Raw genomic sequence first — 21,497 nt, 5'->3', positions numbered from 1 at the left:
AATGTCATTCATCAACAGACACATATCAAAAACATGCCAAATTAAAGGATGGGCATTTGTTGCTGTTTTCGTAAATCCTGCAAGATTCTTTTAGCCAACAAAGCCGAGATTTCTTCCTGTTAAACATTTTTTCACTTCAATAAGTCAGCATCTCCTTGCTCGCTCGCATCACTGGCTTTTTTTTTTTTTTTTTGCAGGAGTATAAACACATATGGAAATTCGTTATTGTTATCGATATATATGGTATTTTTTGTAATATTCGTAAGCTTCTTCATCTTGATCTTGCTTAAGTAGTGCGCTTGCGTTTGTCATAAAAAGACTCTTCAAGATGTTTTTTTTAACTAAAATAAACGTTTTGAAATTTTCTGGTATAGTCGAAATGTATATTTGACATGCCATGAATACCTAATTACCTTTTTCTATCTTGTAACAAGAATTCAACATTTCTAACTCAATCTATTGTCAAGATGTCTTAAATTTGCCGTGATATCTCTTGAATAATAAAGACGTATGTCGATGAGTCTCTTTATTCAGAACAAGAATGAACAACATTCTTTTATATGACAACTCGATTTAATTATGGTCGATGAGAGTTGGGACATGTCGCATTCCATGATAACATGTTTTGTGGTTAGTCTTTTGTAATATAGATTTAGAGTAATCTCGTTAAATATTTATAGGGTAAATAGGACAATTACTATCCGCAGAAAAAGCCCGCAGACTTAAACAAAAAACAATACAATGTGTCAATATGCATAAAACATCCAATTAAATAACTTTCAATGTATAATGACTTCATAAAAAGGTCGAGATCTTTTATTAATTCAAGAAAAAAGACTTTTTATTTATGGGAATATTTATATATGCGTTATGAATATAAAATATTTTATATACAAAAAAAAAAGAAAGAAATAAAGAGAAAAAAAAATGCCCAATGAAAAAATGATTATTGCAGCGGTAGCGATAGTGTAAGAGAGGATATATATGTGTGAGTTGAGAGTCAATTTCGGTTATTTACAAATAAGGCAGCCAAAGCTTTTACTGTTGTGTGAGATTGGCTTGCTGACCCCTGGACGAAGATAACTTTGTATCACTTTCGGATGTCTTGTTCACTTGAATATTATTTTTCAGCAATTGTGCTTTGGTATATTTTGATAATTGACGAGCATATTCATTTCTTGCCAATTTCATGATTTCGTCTCTTGTCATCATCCTATTATTGTTATTGTTGTTGTTGGGTAAGACGGTAGGAGACATGTGTATTGTTGACAAGAGGGGTTAAGAAGAAAAAGAAATGCTGAGAGAGATAGAGGGAAAATCAAAAAAGAACCCAAGGTTTATATATACTTTTGTGCTGTTTATTAAAAAAGGCATTAGGAACAAACCTTTTTTGGTAGGTATTTATGATATCACAATTACTAGAAATGGAAGAATCCGATCATTTTTATTTGACCATTTAAACCAGTTCAACAAATGATGTAAATCGTTAAATTAACCGTCGAACATTTTCCTTTTTTGGATTTACTGTTGTACCACTTTGCTATTTATAATCAATTACCAAGCGTTTAGTCAAAATCACTACCCACATTTGAGTAAAATAGCCAAATTTGCATTTCTCCATAAAAATAAATGCAGTGCCAATCTTTTTACTTGCAATATATACTTGTCTTTATCTGCGTAAATTTGTGATCTGACTTGATTTGTTCTCATCTTGTTTGTTACTCCGAAGCACTATCTGTCGTTAGCTTCTCATTTAAATTGTAAAGAAACAAGAATATAAAAAACAAAAGACTTAGGCTTGGTACGAGCATAAGTTTGATAGGATGGGGTATTTATTAGATATACAAACAAAAAAGTCGAATCATAAACTGCTGGCTTATTTTCCCAATATTGAACAGCTTAATAGACGATGGTATTGGCTGGCGGAATAAGAAAAAAGAAGAAAAGTTGAGGCAAAAAAAGGGGGAAACTCGGAGATGTGCCGTTGAGGAAAGAAACAAGAGAAGAAAGTATGTTCTTTTGCTACTAACTTGGTTATCTCTGAGTAATGAGGAGAAAACTAAACCCGCTTGGACCAAGACCCTGGTAAATCGCTCCTGTTTGGGAATAGATTAGATAAATTCGCTCTTCCAGAAAAAAAAAGACCAAAGGATTTAGAGATCAACATGACTGCATGAAAGAGAATAAAAAGAGAGGTTAAAGAGAGACTGACTATGGAAAGCAAGATAACGACTCCTTTTAGCACTTTGATAGCTTAGTGAGAAGCGGCTTTTTTTATTGGGCAGATGAAGCAATTAGCTAGATGCTTATCTTTTGATATGCGTAATCCAGCTTTGACCAGAAGCATAAGCCGCGAGTTTTTCGCACACAAAGAACCAATATGACAGACGGAGTTTTTTTTTTGAGTGTTCTTTCTGTTTCTTTTTTGTTCTGTAAAACAGAAAAATTATGTTTTGCTTAGAAAACCAAACCTTAAAAATTACTTCGCCAGAGATAATTCTCAATCTGGAGGCTTATTTATCAATATTAGTCATAACAGTAATTCGTTATAAATCTAACAAGAAGTGCCTATGAAGTACAATATCATCGCATTTATTTATTATTTTCACATAAACTACTTTATTTATGAAAAAAAGTTCTGAAGCACTATTCTGCAGTTAATATCCGAGAATATCTCTTCTTTGCATTTGTATACAGTGAGAATTGACTTTTAAATTGAAACGCTAGAAAAGGAGGCTGTCCCCACATCGCCTTCTGCTTCTCTTTATAATATAGTCTTTATAGGGTAGCATCCCCACAAGAGAATTCTGCTGGTTTTCGAGTAAATGAAGACACATATATCGTGATGACAGGCATCCTTTCAGCACAACAAATTGCCTTGTCTATCATCTTGATGTTTTACTACCGCATTTCTGGCGGTCGAATTAAAGTGTCCTTTCTATGAACCTCTCTTTTTCTTCTTCTTCTTTCTTACTTTCTTACTTCATAGTTTTTATTACAGCATTTTGTCCAATGTGATATCGTATAATCAAATACGCCGTCTTTCTTCTTAATAGTGGTAATATTTCGATAAACACAAACACTTTGTGTGCATTAAAGAAAACTGCCAAATGACGTTAGATTTCGGATGGAATCCACAGTGTCCCTTTTTCAAGTTTTGAAAGCCCAAAGTTATGTCAAATCAACCAAGAACCTTGTTATGAATTTAGTTGCATAAAAGTAGATCAACAATACTGTATGTCAGAGAATCTATCAGATTAATGGTCCCAAAAGACTGATACTTGAATATATGTACTGAAAAGGCATATTCCAACAAGGATAAATATCTCTCTCACTGTCCCTCTCTCCCTCTCTCTTTTTCTCTTTCTCTTCATGAAATGAGTACAAATATTCTGCCAAGATCATATGCTCTAATATTCTATCAAGCAACAAAAATTGAAAAAGCGACGCGTGCACCCTTTCTCCGTCTTTGTCTCTGTATTCTCTCTCTGTATGTCTTTGTGTATCCTGTGACCTTTTTTGTATTTTTCACTTTTTTCTTTTGTATTAATTGCACTTTATGACGACACCACAAATTCCGTTTATTACGGCACCCTTCAAAAAGACAGATGATGTTGACTGGATTCATCCTTTAAAGAAATATATCGCTCGCTTTTATCAAGACGACCCAGAAAAATATAAAGAAGAAACTCAGTCTTTTAATCGGTTACGCCAAGATATTCGTGGTGCAGGAAAGGACATTACCGGAAGAGACTTGCTTTATCGTTATTTTGGACAGTTGGAATTACTCGACTTGCGTTTCCCTGTTGATGAGAAGCATGTCAAGGTGTTATTCAACTGGTAAAAAAAAAACATTAACATACTAGAAAGGCAAATGTTGATATGAGCTTTTATAGGTATGACGCTTTTAACAACAGGGCCGTTGCCCAATATTCTCTTGCATTTGAAAAGGCCAGTATCATATTCAACGAGGCATCTACACTATCAGCAATTGCAAGTGCACAAAACCGAGCCGAGGCAGAAGGACGAAAACGAGCGTTCCACTACTTCCAGGCCTCTGCAGGAATGTTTCAGTATATCAATGACAATTTTCTACACGCTCCTTCCGAAGACTTGAGTCGAGAGACAGTCCAAATGTTGTGCGAGCTTATGTTGGCGCAGGCTCACGAGTGCTTTTTGGAGAGCAGTATTCGAGAAAAAAAGAAGGAGGGATTGATTGCCAAACTAGCTAGTCATGCAGCTTGGGCCTATGGACACCTTGTGGATGCTGTGAATGATGCCATACAGCGCGGTGTGGGCGTCGACAAGTCGTGGGTGACTATATGTCAAATCAAGCAAAAGTATTATGCTGCAACAGCTCAGCAGCATAAGGCTGCTGCGTGTGAGGCTGAAGCCAAGTATGGTGAATGTGTAGCAAGATACTCAGCTGCTGAGTCTGCTGCCAAAGAGGCAGTCAAGTTATCCAATAGTCTGCCTTCACTCTTATTGATCTCCAACCATGCGAATGGAACGGTTCCTAGTGAATGCGCAAACGCCCTTCAAGAGCTTTGCAAGACTTTGAGTGCTACATGCACAGAAAAAGTAACATCAGCCACTCGGGACAACGATATGATTTATCATGATGCAGTACCTCAAGAATCCATTCTGACACCGATCGACCGTTTAAAAGCTGTCAAGACGATTCCTATCTCTGAACTCTATGGACCTGACGAAATCAAAAAGGTCATTGGTGTTGATTTGTTTTCGAAACTTATTCCTATCAGTATTCATGAAAGCGCTTCTTTGTATTCTGAAGAAAAGGCCAAGTTACTTCGTTCGGAGAATGAGCGATGCGACCTTGCCAAGGCCGAGCTCAACACATCCTTGGACTATATGAAGCTGCCAGGGTCTTTGGCAAAATTTAAGCAGCAGACATTGGATATATATGCTTCACCACCTACCGAAGTGAAACAATGGGCAGATCAGGTGGTCTTGGAGGAGCGCACCAAGTCCATTGGTGAATTACTAAACACGTTAAATTCAGCGAAATTGGAAGCAAGGCAAACCTTGGATGAGATCAACCTGAATCTTGATACAGAAATGAGGGATTGTGAACAAGAACGAGTCAAACATGGTGATCTTTGGACTCAGGCGCCCTCTGCATCACTCACAACCGAGTTTCGTCATGACATCTTAAATCATCGTAGAATGTTAGAAAATGCGAACCAGTCGGACCAACAATTGTTTGCAAAGTATAGCTCTGTTCAGCATCATCTTGATATCCTGAAGCAACCGCAGGCCTTGGAAAAAGCGTTTACAGACACTATCATCAACTTATCAAACAAAAGCAACGTTGCCTCAGACATGAGCTTGTTGGATGTAGATACTGGTGTCGAGGACAACAAAAACAAGTTGAACGAGAAGGTTCAGCGAGTGGAATCCATTTTGGAAAAGTTGCGTAAAATTGAAAGTGATAGAAATGAAACCTTCCAGGATCTCAAAGAAAAGGTGAGTCATTTTTATACAAAAATGCAAAAGCCTCATATACTTCTTTAGACATTGCAAGATGACATCTCACAGTTATTAATTTTAAATAAGAAGGCAAACGTAGAGCAGCAGATTTTTGCATCTGAACTCGAGAAATTTAGACCACATCAACAGCGCATCTCTGCTACTATCCAGCATCAGCAGCAAGCTATTCAAGAATTGACTGCAGCATTTAAGGATTTGATGGAGGGAACTGAGGCACAAAAACTGCACTCACAACATGAAAAGGCAGAAAAGGCTCAAAAGAGTTTGGTGATGGATTTGAAAGAAGCAAAGTCTGTTTATGATGAAGTGAGAGAAGGATTGGGTAAAGGGATACAGTTTTATCGTGGATTGCACGACACTATTGATTCACTCCAACGTAACGTTCAAAGATTTGTTAATGAACGCACGGCAGAAAGGCGTCGCTTGATAGAAGAAATTGAGAGCACAAAGAGCACACGCGAGCAGACTCTATTGAAAGAAACATTAAACAAATATACTGCCCCTCCCGTGGCTCCCCAGCAGCCATCTCAGCCTGCAATTCTTCAGCATCCATCTCAGCCAGTAATGCCTCAACATTCGGCTCCACCAGTTGTTCCTCAGCACCCACTCCCATCAGCAGTGCCTACAACAACACAGCTTATAAACCAAACAAGACAATTATCCTTGAATGAACCAAGCGCTCCTTATCAGTACACACCAACGCCACCACCTAAACCTCAAGGTATCCTTCAGCAGCAGACACCATCTTACAGTGGATATGGCTACCCTCAACAACAGCAACAACAACAACCACAACAGCAGCAGCCATCATCTGCGGTATATACATCTCCTGTTTATACGCCTGTAGTTTCTAATCAGCGTCCTGCCTACAATGGTCAGACTATGTATCCAACAAATTACGCATCTCCTCAAGTACAGAGCTATACCCCTACTCAGGTACCTCAACCAAACTATATCCCTCCTCCTACTCCCCAACAGCAACAACAACAACAGCCACAGCACCAGCAGCATGGCTATATCCTTCCCCAACAACAACAACAACAACAACAAGGTTACTACTCACCTCAGCAACAAGCTTTTATGCCACTGCAACAGCAAACCTATCCTCAACAGCCAATGCAAAACTTTGCTCCTCCACAAAACTTTACTCAACCTAATTTTCAAGGACAATATCATCCACAACAACAAGGATATCCACCTTATCAACAACAACAACAACAACCGCCCTACGCTTCTCAAAATAGACCACCTTCTAATAGTCTATTAGATTAAGATCCAAAATAAAATAATTACATTTTCTGACAAGGCTTATTTATTTACAAATAGTTGGTCAGCCAGTAAAACATAAGGGTCTCGAAATGCTCATTGACACTAGCATGCCGAAGACCGTGTTTTTCATTTGGATATACTTGAAGATAATGGTGTTTGTTATGTTTAACTAATTCTGTTACGAGTGCCTCAGTATTCTTAAAATGCACATTTTCATCAATCAAACCATGTGCAATCAATAGCCTATTGCCACTACATATGATGGTTATTAACAGGGTCGCATACACAAGGCATTCTTTTAGTTTACCTGTCTGGAAAATCTCGTACATACTGTAACACAGAGCTTTTTGCATAAGCCTTTCTGTTTTCAGACGGTAGCCCCATATACCGTTCCGTATAAGCAGCATCATAGAGTTCCCACTGTGTAACAGGCGCACCAGCAATTGCTATTTTAAATAAATCAGGATATTGTCCTAATGCCATAAGACTAAGGTATCCCCCATATGACCATCCAGTGATAGCCACCTTGTTCAAATCGACAACGCTTACTTTTCTTCCATCCTTTGTCACGCCAGCTCCAAACTTAGTATTGTACAAGAACTGTAATCCTTCGATCTGATCCTTGAGTTCGACTGTACCAAGTCGATACTGGATATGTGATTCAAAATGAAGACCTCTGTCGCTAGATCCACGGCCATCGATGATGACAACTGCAAATCCAAAATAGACGGACATCAAATATCGCATGAGTCTCGGGAGCCTGAATTCGTTGACTACCATTTGTGATTTAGGCCCACCGTAGATGTGAAGGATGGTAGGGTAACTGTATCCAGGTTGATAAGATCGTGGTCTATATAGACATCCGTACAAAACGACGCCTTTTACAAAAAAAAAAGGAGTGAGTCATCTATAGCATTTATCTTTCAAACTATATATATACCATCTGACGTTGTGAAGCTAAACAAGTGTCCATTTGATAAGACGCTTTCAAATATTAGCGTCGCTTCCTGGTAGTGTTTAATATTTTCAGCTCCTGATGAATTTGTGTGAAGAAAGATGGTATCGGCTATACACGGAGAGCAGTTCTGATGAGGAGTGATACGACAGACAGGCAAGATGAGTCCTTTGCAACTCGATGGTGAGGGTAGTAATGAACTATGGTCAATCTTTTGCACATAAAAGACATGCGGATGACGAAGGTTAGAAAAGCAATCTACAAAATAGTCTGGACAAGTCATGGTGACTGTGTGACTAAATCCAGGTTGAGTCAGCCGTCTGATGCCGTCCTGTGGTCTGAGGTACGATACAACATAAAAGTGAGGTTCCAAAGGGGTATCCGCCTTGGCAGAAAAATACACAAGGCCACGCGATTCATCCACATAAATAGGCTTGTCTAGACAGCACCACTCACCATGTGTAAGTTGAGTGATAACTGCGGGTTGATCTATATGTTTTTCTACGAGATAAAGGTGTCGATATCCATTTGACTTTTCAGAGCTCCAAATCAGCCTTGTTACTGTCGCATCCGTCTGTTTCATGAAATAGTATGCGTCTGTCACATTAATCCAGGCACTATTCGTTTCTTCCCAAAGTATCTCTGTTGGTAGAGATGAAGATGGGCTAGTGAATTGTTCTAATGCTAATTTCACTACCGCTGTCCTCTTTTGATCTCTCGATAGTATCTGGGCCCATACACTTTATATACGGATAAGCCTCTCACGTCTTTTCTTCAAAAAAATTCTTTACCTTTGACCATTTGGTATCCAACCGAATCTAACGATATATTCCATCCAAGGAAATGCAATATGAAGTTCATCATGATCCAACAGCTTTCTATGTATGATTTCTGTATCGCTAAATTCTACAATTCTTATTTTACTCGTAGCATTGGGTTTTCCTGCATATGGGTATCGCATGCACTCTGTGTGATTGAGCAGAGTATCTGATCCAGAAAATGAGATGGCTGGTTTTGATATCCTTAACAGCTCGACCTCTAGTTCAGAGGTTTCTAGGTACACTATTCTATCTACAGGTGAATCAGGATCCGATGGTGCCCAGTAATAGCCAGTGAACCGGTGAAATTCCTCCTAAACGTTATAACTATTAGTATATACATATGTGTGTAATCACGTGTTGCTGTCATGTTTACTTGCATCATGTATTCTACACCGCCACAGTTTAATGTAGGATCTTTGGTATTTAGTGAGCAAAACGTAAGCTGTCTCTCATTCCCTTCAAGATCCATCACCCAGATATCTCTATTTTTGATAAACGCAATCTTGTCAACATGGTTTCCGCCTAGTTTCGGATCCAGTCTTCCGTCTAATAGGAGTGTTTTAGATGTAGGATGTCGCTCAGTTGATTGTGTGTCGCAAACGTGCATTGATCTACTATAAACTAGCCTAGGTATCTAAGGTATACACTATTAATAAATTCTCTCTCTCTATAAATATATTTATACTTTGCCTGTCCCATTTTACTAATGAAAATGCCATTATGAGATGTAAACATGACAGTATCATCTTTAATATCATAGCTAGTTATGCCCTGTAGACGAAAATGCGTTCCTGTTTTAGGGTTACAGTACTCTTCAAATAGTACGTTCCATTCTAATAAAGGTGCTTTGCTACATGCTGCTAGATATTCTGCTTCTGTCATTCTATCGGACTTATTTAACCAGTCTGAGTAAGGTACTATATATACACTAAGCCAAACATGTTTCCCATTTCATCCCTTTTATACTTGGAGAGCAATATTACTTTTGTTCAAATCTACATGATAGAGTTGTAAGTTTCTACTAGGTGATATTTCATTCGTCAAGGCGAGATGATCAGAAAGAAAGTATAATTGGTTCGAAGCATCTATTGTAAATTCCTTGACTGTTGATAATATTTGAAGAGGATAAATAGCTTGAAGATTTGCTCTAAACTCCCTCACTTGGTCACGAATGGTGTCCCAAGAGTAATTCATGTATAAAAAAAATGTATGCAAGAAAAAGAAAAAAGAAATTATGCCGTCTGTCTGTCTGTCTCTCTCTCATTTACAGTCACACTTTCCATATGTAATTTTGCATAAAAAAAAATAGAGAACAGACTTATCTTTTCTATGTATACCTACAATAAGCATTCATGACAAGTATGTTGTGGGTATAATAACATAAAGTATATGTATATGTATATATATATATTTGTGTGGGTGTAGGTGTGTGGGTAAAATATCTTTGTTGGGCTAATCCCCCCTTTCCTTTTGTATCTTGTATTTATATGCGCGATCTCGATCTAAGAAATCCATTTATATTCTATATTAGGTAATTTTCCAATGTTTTGATGTAAAACTACCATAGAGAGAAAGCAGCCCCCCTTCTATGCTGCAAATACTCCAGCATATTTAATTTATTGAAACTCACATATAAAAAGGGCTATCTCTTTTTTTTTTTTTTTTTTTTCGATAATGGATCCTTTTCAGACATTTTCAGCGCAGTTTAATCCTCAATTATATGAAAGTAGCAATGTTCCACCATCAAGTGACAAGTTATTCTCTTTCAGTGGTTATCAAGCTGGCTTAATGACAGGCAGTGGCAGTGGCAGTCATGGCGAGGGTGGCGGTGGAAATAGTAGTAGCAGTAGCAGTAATGCCAACTTTCATAAGATGCAGCAATCTCATGCTCCTTTTGTTCCTCCATACCCTTTTCAACAACCCATGATCGCAGCCACCTCTTCAATACCTCCACCAGCATCTATACCCCCCACTGCAAATACCAATAACGGAGACCGATACATTGGTATGTACGCAAACACTGGCTTTGACATGTTGTCTATTCTCTCGCGTGTAGCTAATAGGTGAGGGTTGTAAAATATTTTATTAACCAATATGCTCATCTACATACAGACCTAACCCTCAGATCAACTTGGGGCCCGTCGATCTATCATGTGCATTCGTAGTTGTAGACGCAAAACAATATGATTTTCCCCTTGTTTATGTTTCGCCTATGTTTGAAAAATTGACAGGATACGCACCAAGTGAGGTTATCGGCCGCAATTGTCGGTTTTTACAAGCACCTGATGGAAACGTAGCCATTGGTTCAAGAAGAAAATATACGGATAATACGACAGTTTATCACATCAAGACTCATTTGATACAAGGAAAGGAGTCTCAGTCGAGTATTATTAATTATCGAAAGACTGGACAGGTAAGACAAACTGTTATAAGTTGCATCTGACTCGTATCTAATCTATGTAGCCATTTGTCAATCTGTTAACTGTAATACCTATCTCTTGGGATTCGGATGAAATAGATTATTTTGTGGGACTGCAAGTAGACTTGGTTGAACAGCCAAATGCTATATTTCAAAATATGAAAGGTAACAGGAGTAAATAATACGAGATAGTGAATTGACACTTTGGTAAAGATGGAACCTATGCTGTAAATTATAGAAGCAGCTCTATTCCACAAAGTATACACGGTAAATTGTCTGTCGGTAAACTTGTTGTCAAATTTAACGATTTGATCAAGGTTTAACGCAAGACTTCAATAGTGAAGATATAAAAGAATGGAGACGACCTCAAGCATCGACAAACAAACAGATAACCAACAACAACGATTTGATGCTACCTATAGAAGATACAGTGAGTGAACCGTTCGTTGGTAATGAGCGACCTTTGAATATAGAAGGACTGGTGAAAGAATCTAGCACTGACGAAGGAAAGTTCAAGCGATGTTGGCATGAATTATTACTGGATCAGAGTCCTGACTTTATCCATGTGTTGACTATTAAAGGAATATTTCTTTACTGTTCTGATTCTTCGCAACAATTGCTAGAATACGACCCCACAGAGCTAGTAGGCAAGTCCTTGAAAGCGGTCTGTCATCCTTCCGATATAACCACAGTGATGCGAGAATTAAAGCAGTCGTCGAATGATTCAAACGAACCAGTGAATCTGATATATCGCATACGCCGAAAAAATTCTGGATATATGTGGATTGAATGTTGTGGTAAGCTACGTAATGAAGATGGACGAGGCAGGAAGTATGTGGTGCTGTCCGGGAGAGAACGATCTATCTACCAACTCCCACGTGGTGCTCTTGATGTTGGGAACAAAACTCATACTAGTCGACCCTATAATACGGAAAAGACAACACCTGGAGCAGAAGATCATGAATTTTGGGGAAAGCTTAGTATGGATGGTCTGATTCTTTATATAACCTCGACGTGTACAAACATTCTTGGATTACGCCCAGTTGAAGTCGTCGGCACGTCTTTGTATCAATTGATGCGTAGCAATCGAACCACTGATCTTACACGCGCACTAGCAGAAGTGAAAGAAGGCAAGATTGCCTATCTGAGACATGCACTGCTGAACAATGCCGGAATGGAAGTGATGGTAGCCACCACTTTTTATCCAGATGGTAAACCATCCTGTAAAGAAGAACCATCTTTTGTTTTAATGCAGACAAGGGTTGTGGATGATGAAACAATACTAACAGATGAGGAACCTGTTTTTGTATCCATAGATACTGATATCAAAAAGAAGGGCCGTTCTGATCAATCTCTGCTGGGTTACGATGCAGCTCAAAAAGCGATCTCTGTTGAAAGGATGATTGATGAACTGGATATCAACAGAAACGCGAATTGGCAATATGAATTACATCAGTTACGTATAAGCAATAAAAAGCTGCGGGATCAACTAGGAATGTTGCTACAAAAAGCCAAAGAGGTAAAAATTAAAATTAAGATAAAGATAGGTTCTGATTACTTTCTTTTGACAGAATGGTGAAGATGTTCCAATGTGTGTATCCTGTTATCGAAGATTACCGGGATCAAAGGATTTATCAGAGTATCCGCTTGATCAGCCTTTGCTATGTAATACATGCTCTATTAAAGATTGGCCGTCATCTGCATAGTTTCAATAAATTCTTTATATAAATTGTTTCCTATTTGATAGTTTTTATATGTCAAGATGTTACAAACAAAAAGCTCGTGTATTTATTGGCTATGAAGCAGCTCTTATGATATGGTTATCGAGAAAGGGAAAAAGATGAGAGGGACGATTTACATTCATATTTTACAAGAAAAAAGAGGTTGGTTATTATTGCTGTGTATTGAGTACTTCATCTAGTTTGCTCAATACCTATTGTAATGGTTTATATAAGACTGATTTGTACTAAAAAAGAATGAAGGCTTACCTGATGAATATCAGGACGGCTTGATGGGTCTGTTGTCAACATCCACTGAATAAGGTCTTTAACATTCTGTGAATATACATTGTTCTCTGGAAACTTGTATTGATTATTCAAAACGGCGAGTGCAACAGAGCCTCCTTGATCAGTATTCATCTCAAAGGGAGACTGCCCATATGCCATGGCATAGAGAGTGCAGCCCAATGACCATATATCGACCTTTTCATCAAGTGTGGTTCCTGTCTTGACGTCAAATAACTCCGGTGCTCTGTATGGCATTGTACAGTGTTCAGCAGCAAGATCCTATAAAAGAGGGGTTATAAAGAGATGTAGAAAATGTTATTTTTTTACCTGTTGTGCCAGCGCTTCTTGTCTATTCTCAATATGAATTCGTGCTTGACATGCTGAGCCAAAGTCCATTAGTACCGCAGTTTGCCCATCATCTGCGATCAAGACGTTTCTAAAAGATATTAGTATAAACACACTTTAGACTTGAATCTTATTATTACCCTGGCTTAATGTCTCGGTGAGCCCAAGGCACAACTTCCCCTTTTCCTTCCGCTGCAATACCGCCAGTGGATTGTTCTTGATGGCTTCCACCCAACAAAGCTTGGTCCTGCCTGCTTTCTTCTTCATGAGTCATAGCATGCGTTGGTTCATATTGAATTCTAGCAGCAGATTGGCCTCGGAACGTATGCATGACACGTACACCAACGCATATCTCTCGAAATAATCTAAACATTTCTATCTCTTCAAAGTGTGTATTGTTCATGTTGTTCTTGTTGATTGCATCTTGCAAGTTTCCTCTCTTTTAAAGAGTTAATGATTATCGATACCTTATCCATCTACTTACCCTATAATAAGGTAAAAAGATATAAATCGTTTTGCTTCCGTCATGTTCAGTTATTGTACTAGAGTCCTTTTTAAACAAGTTACAATATGCTCTCTCCCTTTCTTTTTATATTTGTTCTTACTAGCATTTTAATTATATTTTTATGTGAAAACATCTGATATGCATCCACTTCACGTTGTGCTAGTTCTGCTTCTTCTGTGCCTAGTGTACATCGTATCTTTTTTAAAGCATAAAGGTTACCGGAACCATCCTGTGCAAGATAAACAAAAGAGAAACCACTGATATATGATATTTAATACTTCTTCAAGAGGTATATATATATCTGTCAATTACCCTTCTCCTAATAGCTTGATAATACGATATGCTCTTCCATTGATACTGATATTTGGGTTCGGTATACAACACACAACAAAGGAACTGAATATGTCAAATAAACTGTCAAGTAATCTCATCTTGTTTATGTATTTCAATAAATGTATTTTATAATAAGTGTGTTACTCTTGTCGTCTACGCACTCTTAATATAAAAGGGGAGGGGGCTACTGTTATTTTGCGTTAAAAAGAGAACAATAAATAAAAGAAAGTAGGCTGATGTCCCAGTTTTACAGTGATTTAAGATTCAAACACAGCACCTGTGTACCAGAGCGTAAAGAATACTTGGCAGAAAAAATTAGTATCACGTAGGGCTTTAGCCTTCTCTCTTTTGCAACTGTCGTCATTGTAGTGGGATATTCATAAAGCTTTCAACATGGTTGCCAAGTTATGCAATTTGTAACCCGGGGGAGTTTATCACTGATATCAATTACTCCATTTTAGATATAAGTTACAAGTCAAAAACACAACAGGTAGCATGCTTGCTAAAGATACAACATGAAATTATTAGAAGAAGCATTTTCCTTTTGCAACAATATATGGAGTTAGTTTTATTCCATATACACTTGGTGTATATATACATGTATATTTAACTGAAACGTAAAGACGGTGCTTGGTGCATATTTTTGACGTGTGGCCTTGATCATCGCAGTCATTGCATATAGGGATTTCTGTTACAAGGCATATAATACAATTGTAAATTACGGCTGTTGTATAATCCATTTTTAAACCATATAGTCACAAGGCTATTATAGATTGATCTGCACTTTACATCCAAAGAAATACCCAGCGTCTATTTTCAATCTCAGATTATCTTCACTGTATTCAAGTACAACATCATAAATAGCAAAAAGCCAGATGAATTACCTGTTATGGTCAAGGTAATAGCTTCACTGTATTTTAGTCTCCTATTTTATTTTCTCTTCCTCTTTCTTTTTTTCTTTACTATTTAATATAATGACGCTTCAAAATGATATGTACTTGAATACTCTTATTGTAAGTTCATGTGACCCTTTTTATATTATACACTCACAACAATAAAAAGAATGAAAGACCAAAGCATGCGCTGAATGCGACACATACAAGACTTCACTCTGCAGTAAAACTAAATGAAGAGCTTGCAGACTACTTTCGAGATCGGTAAATGATATTGTTGATATAAAGTATTATATATGCTTAATCTATAATGAATAGAGCACAGATAGAAGATTTGTATGTCAAAAGTTTACAGAAATTGACAAGAAAGCATTATATATCCAACAAGGCAGCACTTGGGCAAGTAAATATATAAAGAAAAGAAAAAGTTCTTCACTAAACCATATAAAAAGAACCTTTGTTCCCATGTGGGAAATATTGTATCAAGAGATTTCTACATTGTGTAATATCCATTCAGACTATTCAAACAAGATTCTTGAAAATATTGAACAGCCTTTGCGACAGTGCATGATTAATAATGCAGACTATAACCAAGTTCAATCCATGGAAGATCATCTTGCAAAGATTGCTAGAGAATATGACGAATTGGATGCCAAGATACAAAAGCATAAAAGGGCTGGTCCAAAAGGAGAATCAAAGGTAGTAGAATGTACGAAACAACAAGAGAAGAAGTATCAAGAATGGATTAATGAAGCACCTGCTTATTTACAAGTAAATAAACAAATGTCCCATATTACATTATGACTAAATCATCTACTAGAAACATCAAGCTGTAGATGAATATCGTTGGACAGTTGTAAAGTCACTTGTACAAAACTTTGAATTGCTTCAACAGAGTGCTTTAGAAAAGAATTTAGAGGTTAGAATGAAATAAATGAGAAAAGAGGAAGGTTATTCACAATCCATTACAGCTGACAAAAACCGCCACAGCTATTATCGATCCACTCTCTATTGAAGATGAGATCGCGCACTTTTGTTCAGGCAATCATCGTGAAGTTGGAGATTCTGTATCAGAATATCACCTTCAACACGATGCTGTCGTCCCTGAACCTTCTATTTCAGAATCAAGTCTAAAACATGCAACATCACCCACTAAAAAGAAAAGATGTAAAGGACATGACATAAAAACAAAAAGCAGTTTAATGACCTCCTTCTTATAGTCTTTTCTACACTTGTCAGTATACGACGCAAACCCAAGAGCGGTCATCTTCAACATACTACAGACACACAAAACCGTCAGCGAAGTTTGAGCCATTCTGGAAGTTTAGTCGAAAGTATTCATAGTCATGAACATCCTATCAACACAAATCCAGGTATTGAAGTGGCTACACCCCAAATTAGAAAGGCAGCTAGTTTTACAACAGCTACAATGACTCAACAACAGCAACAGCAACAACAAGATGCGGTAAATTCAGTAAAGATAAATGGGAGCTTTTTTTTTTAAATCATTCTATACTTAGCCTCTTATCGTCGTTGATTCTGAAGGTTATTCCATACCACCTCCCAATAGAAATCATACATGGCCATCCGAGGCTTCTGAATCACTTGTAGACACCGAAGATATGAGCTCAGATGCTGGCAGGTAATTTCTTTTAAAAAAAAAAGCCGCCACACATACGATATATAACCCTTTTATTATAGTCTGTTCAGCAATAACGCCAATCCCCGTATCAGAGTAGACATTAAGAATGAATCTGTTGTCGAGGAAGACGCGTCAAACGCGGCTGTAGCCTTGAGTCGAGTAGCTACGTTGTTGAAAGAGGTAATAAGCAATTAGAAAATATACGTAAACTGACACACTTATTTAGAAAAATGCAGCTCCAGGTACTCGAAGATTAAGGGGTCGTAGAGAGTAAGTTTGTGTTTGCCTAGAAAAGGTTACTTATTTTTTTTAGAGTCCGTTCTACACAACTTTATTCAGTTATGGAGCAGCCTAGCTCCTCACCCTTTTTACAATCATTTGAGGAAGTGAATGAAGAAGAACCGGATGTTGCTTTACCAGCTATAAATGTTGACGTGACAGAAAGGATATTTGCTCTTTCAAAATCTGGACATATTGAGCAGGCAATGATCAAGGGCGAAGTACGCATAAGATACACAGGGCCAAGAGAAAGCACACGACCGGTCTGCTTCCAGATAAACTTGCCGTCATCTGCGGCAACTGAACTGACAGATCATATCCAATTGTTGACAGATAACACCTATCAACTCAAATCACTCATCACAGAGAAAGAGATGGTCATCATGACTTACCAACTAGATTTGACAGATTTGCCATTGCTGATCAAGCCCATGTGGAGATGTGATCAAGAAAAGAGCCGATTACTGATCAAGTACCAAAAGCAGTGCGCAGGCACATTAGAGAATGTGGTCTTTATCACGTCGGTCACAGGAGATGTGCAACATGCCCAAAGTATTCCTCCAGGCGAACTCAGCCTAGCCCATCAACGTATCAGATGGGATTTGGGTACACTAGATCACTCAGAGGAAGCCAACATCAAGGCTCAATTCGAAACCAATAGTCAAGGTTCTCCACAACCTATCGCTGCACGCTTTGATCTTAAAGATGAGCTTTATTCACACTTGCAGATCAACCAAGGATTTGATCCTAATGTGACTTGGGCACAAGTGAATGTGATAAACAAGTCCGTCAAGGCAGATAAATATATTGTTGCTTAAAAAAATAAATTCTTTTTATTTTGCAGAAAAACGTTGTAACCAAAAGTCCAGGTTACGCAGAATAGGGTCTAAGGGTGTCTCATCTGTATAATAGCTGCAGACGGATAGAAATAGGTGGTATAATAAATAGATCCAAGCAATGTATGACATGAATTGAATGAACAAGTTGGAATGACAGGGGAAATAGTGAAGACGACTTTTGATGTCGCTGACAACTTGATGCTGATGGTCTAATTGATTTGATAAATCAGATATACTTGCTTGGTGTTGCTCAATCTGTTGTAGAAGCATATCGCGTTCTTTTTTCATTTGTGTTAATCGTTCGGCGTATTCTGCTTCTAGCTCAACTTGATCTTTGTTCTATTCAAAGAAGGGTTAATGATATACAGGTGCTATTGTTTTTTTTTCTTTTTTACATAGAAATGATTCAACCCACTTCTTGCTTCATCTAAATCAAACTTTTGTTTATCAATTATCTCCATAAGTTTCACATTTTCATGCTGATGAGCTTCTAATTCATGTCTTAGCTCAGAAATGGTCGTCTTTAGTTCTTTGATCTGATTTGTTTCTTTGTCTGCTTGCCTCAGTCTTTCCTGTAACTTTGTCGCTTCTTCCTCTTTCTTTGACAACTTTTTTGAACATGCTGTATATTTTTCTTCTGTCTTTTTTATGGTATCTTGTAGCTAATAACACATAAAGATTAGATATATGAATATACAGAATCATTCCCGTACCTCTGCTATCTTGTTCAGTCGTTCTCTTTCTTTCTTTGCATGCTCATTTGTCACTGATTTTTGCTTTTCCTTTTCAAGGTTTAAATATTGAATCTTTGTTTCCAACTGAGTGATACGTTCTAAATGTTCTTTAGCCATCTTTTGTATCTTGACATCGTTTTCTTTCAGTTGAGCTAATAAACTTGTCTTTTCTTGCTTTAGTTTCCTAATCTCCTAATCAAAAGGGTCATTTTCTTTCTGCTTCTTTGTCCTTCATTCTTTTGTTATAATACCTCTACTTGTTGTTGAATGGGTGTATTATAAGGTATCCTTGTTCGATTATTATTATTATTCATGATTTCCTAACAAGAACATATGAGTTTATGCTAAAGAATGCGTCCAGTTGTTTACATCAAATGGTTCCGGATGATGCACGCTATCTGTATCATCAAAATAACTGATATGTTTAGGTCTAAGAGAGGATGATATGCTCATTTGAGGCGTGATTTCTATCTCGTCTTCTTCTATTTCTGAATCTGAATATCGAACAAGGTCAAGTAGTTTAACAAATTCAAGAGGTGTCATTTCAACTTCTAGGTTATTGATACAATAAGTCTCTAAAGCTACTATTTCCTCTGCTGTCAGTATGTAATAGTTTTCGTGTTCGTTGATTATGGGTAACAATTTCCACCATTCTTCAATGGGAGCAGTTGATTCATGTCGTCTAGAGGTGCATTGAAACACGGTAGAGATGTATGCTTGAAGGTTGGCATCTGTCATGCGAAACTATATATATATACGCGTGTCTTTTTAATAAGTATATACATATATATTACATATATTCCTATTACCAAAGGAGCAATAGAAGGGTTCTTCAACATGCTTCTTATGTACAAAGAAATAATGAAAAGAAAGAAAAAAGATAAACAATGACTGTCCGTTCCTTTGTTAAAAATGGTATTTCCTTTTTTGGTTATTGTACTACCTAAGCTGTGATTGATTCGTGTGTGTGAAAATGAGGGTTTTTCTTTTTTTCCTTTTCTTTCTTATCTATCAATGGAAACAACAGCAGTCAGTGCTTCTTCTCGACCCATTAAAAGAAGAGCTCGTATGGCTTTATCCTGTCAGAGGTAAGCAAGTAAAAGCAGTATGTTCTAATGTACTCATATTTTATATATAATAGATGTCGAAAACATCGTTCGAAATGCTCAAGGTCAAGGCCAAGCTGCGAGCAATGCAATATTGCTGGAGTGACATGTGTGTATTTGGAAGTTCCCGGTGATTTAGAAAGTACGGCGCTAAGAGACCGGTTTGCAGGACTTGAAAACCAGATTCATTCAGTCATTGATGAGTTCAGTCGATTAGAGTCTATCTTTCGCACGGTCACTCAACCAAACGACATTCAAACTCGTTCTCTTCAGCGCTGGACCATTTATCATTCGGAAGCTGGTCTCTCGATTGATACACACATGTTTCATGTTACGGATATCTATTCGACTCTGATACGATTTGCTCAGGATAATACTGTACTCTATACACCTCCGGAGAAAAAACCTGTGTGGCTGATAAGGAACCATTCGATATTCCCACATGTTCGTCTAAGTCATTTTACTAGCTTACGACCCAATGTTCATGATGGAGAAGATGATGAAGATGATCAGAGTACGACAAGCAGTCAGTTACTTGAAGATGATGGAGAAGACGACATGAATCTGCCTACTCCTCTGCCACCAGCCCTTGTTCATCGACTGATATCACTTTACAAGACATGTTTGCTCTATGGCGCTGTTCAACCCTTTGATACTCTCTTCTCTCATATATTGATCAACACCGATTATACCTGCTTACCACCTGCCTTTCAGCTCCTGTATGCATCCATCATCTGCCATATGCTCCCACATGCATACTACTGGCATCCCGAAATATTCGAAAACACAATGGACGAAGCAAACTGTACACGGCTGTCAGTGCAATATTACAAGTGGGCCAAACGTCTATTGTCAGGAATGTATTTTGATTTGCCCTGTTTGATGACATGCCACGCGATATGTAACCTTGTCTTGTATCACATCGAAAACGGAAACACATCTGTTGTCTATCTGTACTCAGGCATGGCTGTCCGCATGGCTCTTTCACTCCAGCTCTATCGAGAGGATTCCCTCGAGATAATTGCGGAGAATCAAGCGGCGATGTTCCCCACAGAAGAACCTGATGTCCAAGTCGTCAAGGAATACGCACGGTCACTGCTCTGGTTTATGTACTTTCTTGACACCGCTTCCTCCCATTACCATAACAAGCCATACGAGATTCATTTGGATGATCACGTGAGTACAACAACTTACTTTAAAAAGAACTTTATGGATCACCAAGCGTTTTTCCAATGGATTGAATTCCACACCTGTCAAATCACACGAGACATTCGTCGTACGATCTTTACACACACTGAAGAAGTGCAGACGAGTTATGAAGCGATCGAGCGAATAGAGAAACGACTGCTTGATTTTCAAAAGGAACTCCCGCCTTTATCTGCCCTGACAGCATCAGACAGCATCTGGTACCAACGATGCATCTATAAACAATGGATCCGACATCACGGACATTGGATCTTGATTCATCAAAGTTATCTACCAACACCCATGTCCCTGCAGAGGTGTACTGCCGCAGCCTTTGCTCTTGTCGAACTTTTTGATGCCTGGATTGTTCAAGTCGATTGTTACTTTAGACCCTGCGTACATGAACTCAAACAGGCATGTGAAATCTTGTTATATCATGTATCTCAGAATACACCCATCAAGGCCAAGGCTCTCGAAGGACTCATTCGACTGGTCAAGGTACTGTTAAGAACACCAGTAGGCGAGATTGCAAAGACAAGGCCGTTTGTTCAACGCGTGATGAGAGCGGTACAAAGTAATAATCTTTCGTTATTTACCTGCTAAAAGGGAAAAAAAATTGTGTAAATCTATTTTAATGTGTGTATGTATTTATTTA

General features: G+C 37.9%; 9 protein-coding genes across 9 annotated transcripts; 4 read left to right on the top strand and 5 right to left on the bottom strand.

Moving 5' to 3' along the window:
• Positions 1–805: 805 nt before the first annotated feature.
• RHIMIDRAFT_262166 (uncharacterized protein) lies at positions 806–1,298 on the bottom strand. Its single transcript, XM_023611586.1, has one exon. It carries the CDS (start codon positions 1,255–1,257, stop codon positions 1,039–1,041), a length of 219 nt encoding a protein of 72 aa, XP_023463394.1. The 5' UTR covers positions 1,258–1,298; the 3' UTR covers positions 806–1,038.
• Positions 1,299–3,346: 2,048 nt separating this feature from the next.
• RHIMIDRAFT_315252 (BRO1-domain-containing protein) lies at positions 3,347–6,783 on the top strand (the record flags this gene model as incomplete). Its single annotated transcript, XM_023614985.1, has 3 exons — positions 3,347–3,840; positions 3,897–5,487; positions 5,536–6,783. The coding sequence occupies exons 1-3, from the start codon at positions 3,560–3,562 to the stop codon at positions 6,781–6,783; spliced, it is 3,120 nt and encodes a 1,039-aa protein (XP_023463393.1). The 5' UTR covers positions 3,347–3,559.
• Positions 6,784–6,805: 22 nt separating this feature from the next.
• Positions 6,806–8,936, bottom strand: RHIMIDRAFT_44948 (alpha/beta-hydrolase). Its single transcript, XM_023615258.1, has 4 exons — positions 8,527–8,936; positions 7,721–8,475; positions 7,088–7,658; positions 6,806–7,032 (listed from the first exon to the last, which is right to left on the bottom strand). The coding sequence occupies exons 1-4, from the start codon at positions 8,694–8,696 to the stop codon at positions 6,828–6,830; spliced, it is 1,701 nt and encodes a 566-aa protein (XP_023463392.1). The 5' UTR covers positions 8,697–8,936; the 3' UTR covers positions 6,806–6,827.
• RHIMIDRAFT_44963 (uncharacterized protein) lies at positions 8,563–9,916 on the bottom strand. Its single transcript, XM_023615259.1, has 4 exons — positions 9,540–9,916; positions 9,247–9,473; positions 8,934–9,190; positions 8,563–8,867 (listed from the first exon to the last, which is right to left on the bottom strand). Exons 1-4 carry the CDS (start codon positions 9,748–9,750, stop codon positions 8,807–8,809), a joined length of 756 nt encoding a protein of 251 aa, XP_023463391.1. The 5' UTR covers positions 9,751–9,916; the 3' UTR covers positions 8,563–8,806.
• A 314-nt stretch (positions 9,917–10,230) lies between these two features.
• On the top strand, positions 10,231–12,554 carry RHIMIDRAFT_229631 (putative blue-light photoreceptor PCMADA2; the record flags this gene model as incomplete). Its single annotated transcript, XM_023607646.1, has 6 exons — positions 10,231–10,354; positions 10,514–10,619; positions 10,669–10,969; positions 11,020–11,140; positions 11,189–11,253; positions 11,364–12,554. The coding sequence occupies 6 exons, from the start codon at positions 10,231–10,233 to the stop codon at positions 12,552–12,554; spliced, it is 1,908 nt and encodes a 635-aa protein (XP_023463390.1).
• A 312-nt stretch (positions 12,555–12,866) lies between these two features.
• Positions 12,867–14,262, bottom strand: RHIMIDRAFT_240358 (kinase-like protein; the record flags this gene model as incomplete). The annotated part of the gene is made up of 7 exons (XM_023609361.1): positions 12,867–12,908; positions 12,964–13,260; positions 13,309–13,417; positions 13,467–13,765; positions 13,811–13,876; positions 13,932–14,088; positions 14,144–14,262. 7 exons carry the CDS (start codon positions 14,260–14,262, stop codon positions 12,867–12,869), a joined length of 1,089 nt encoding a protein of 362 aa, XP_023463389.1.
• Positions 14,263–15,121: 859 nt separating this feature from the next.
• RHIMIDRAFT_315248 (uncharacterized protein) lies at positions 15,122–17,796 on the top strand (the record flags this gene model as incomplete). The annotated part of the gene is made up of 11 exons (XM_023614984.1): positions 15,122–15,177; positions 15,227–15,321; positions 15,376–15,456; positions 15,510–15,828; positions 15,878–15,976; positions 16,029–16,224; positions 16,278–16,522; positions 16,578–16,699; positions 16,759–16,879; positions 16,926–16,969; positions 17,013–17,796. Exons 1-11 carry the CDS (start codon positions 15,139–15,141, stop codon positions 17,794–17,796), a joined length of 2,145 nt encoding a protein of 714 aa, XP_023463388.1. The 5' UTR covers positions 15,122–15,138.
• A 68-nt stretch (positions 17,797–17,864) lies between these two features.
• On the bottom strand, positions 17,865–19,390 carry RHIMIDRAFT_240356 (uncharacterized protein; the record flags this gene model as incomplete). The annotated part of the gene is made up of 7 exons (XM_023609360.1): positions 17,865–17,992; positions 18,054–18,156; positions 18,213–18,479; positions 18,531–18,743; positions 18,803–18,871; positions 18,921–19,295; positions 19,361–19,390. The coding sequence occupies 7 exons, from the start codon at positions 19,388–19,390 to the stop codon at positions 17,865–17,867; spliced, it is 1,185 nt and encodes a 394-aa protein (XP_023463387.1).
• A 48-nt stretch (positions 19,391–19,438) lies between these two features.
• RHIMIDRAFT_245887 (uncharacterized protein) lies at positions 19,439–21,445 on the top strand (the record flags this gene model as incomplete). Its single annotated transcript, XM_023610251.1, has 3 exons — positions 19,439–19,466; positions 19,579–19,639; positions 19,693–21,445. 3 exons carry the CDS (start codon positions 19,439–19,441, stop codon positions 21,443–21,445), a joined length of 1,842 nt encoding a protein of 613 aa, XP_023463386.1.
• Between the last annotated feature and the right edge of the window lie 52 nt (positions 21,446–21,497).

Source organism: Rhizopus microsporus (assembly GCF_002708625.1).
Source record: "Rhizopus microsporus ATCC 52813 unplaced genomic scaffold scaffold_16, whole genome shotgun sequence".
Lineage (NCBI taxonomy): Eukaryota > Fungi > Mucoromycota > Mucoromycetes > Mucorales > Rhizopodaceae > Rhizopus > Rhizopus microsporus.
The sequence above is the reverse complement of the archived record's forward strand: the minus strand, read 5'-3'. Positions and strand labels throughout refer to the sequence as shown.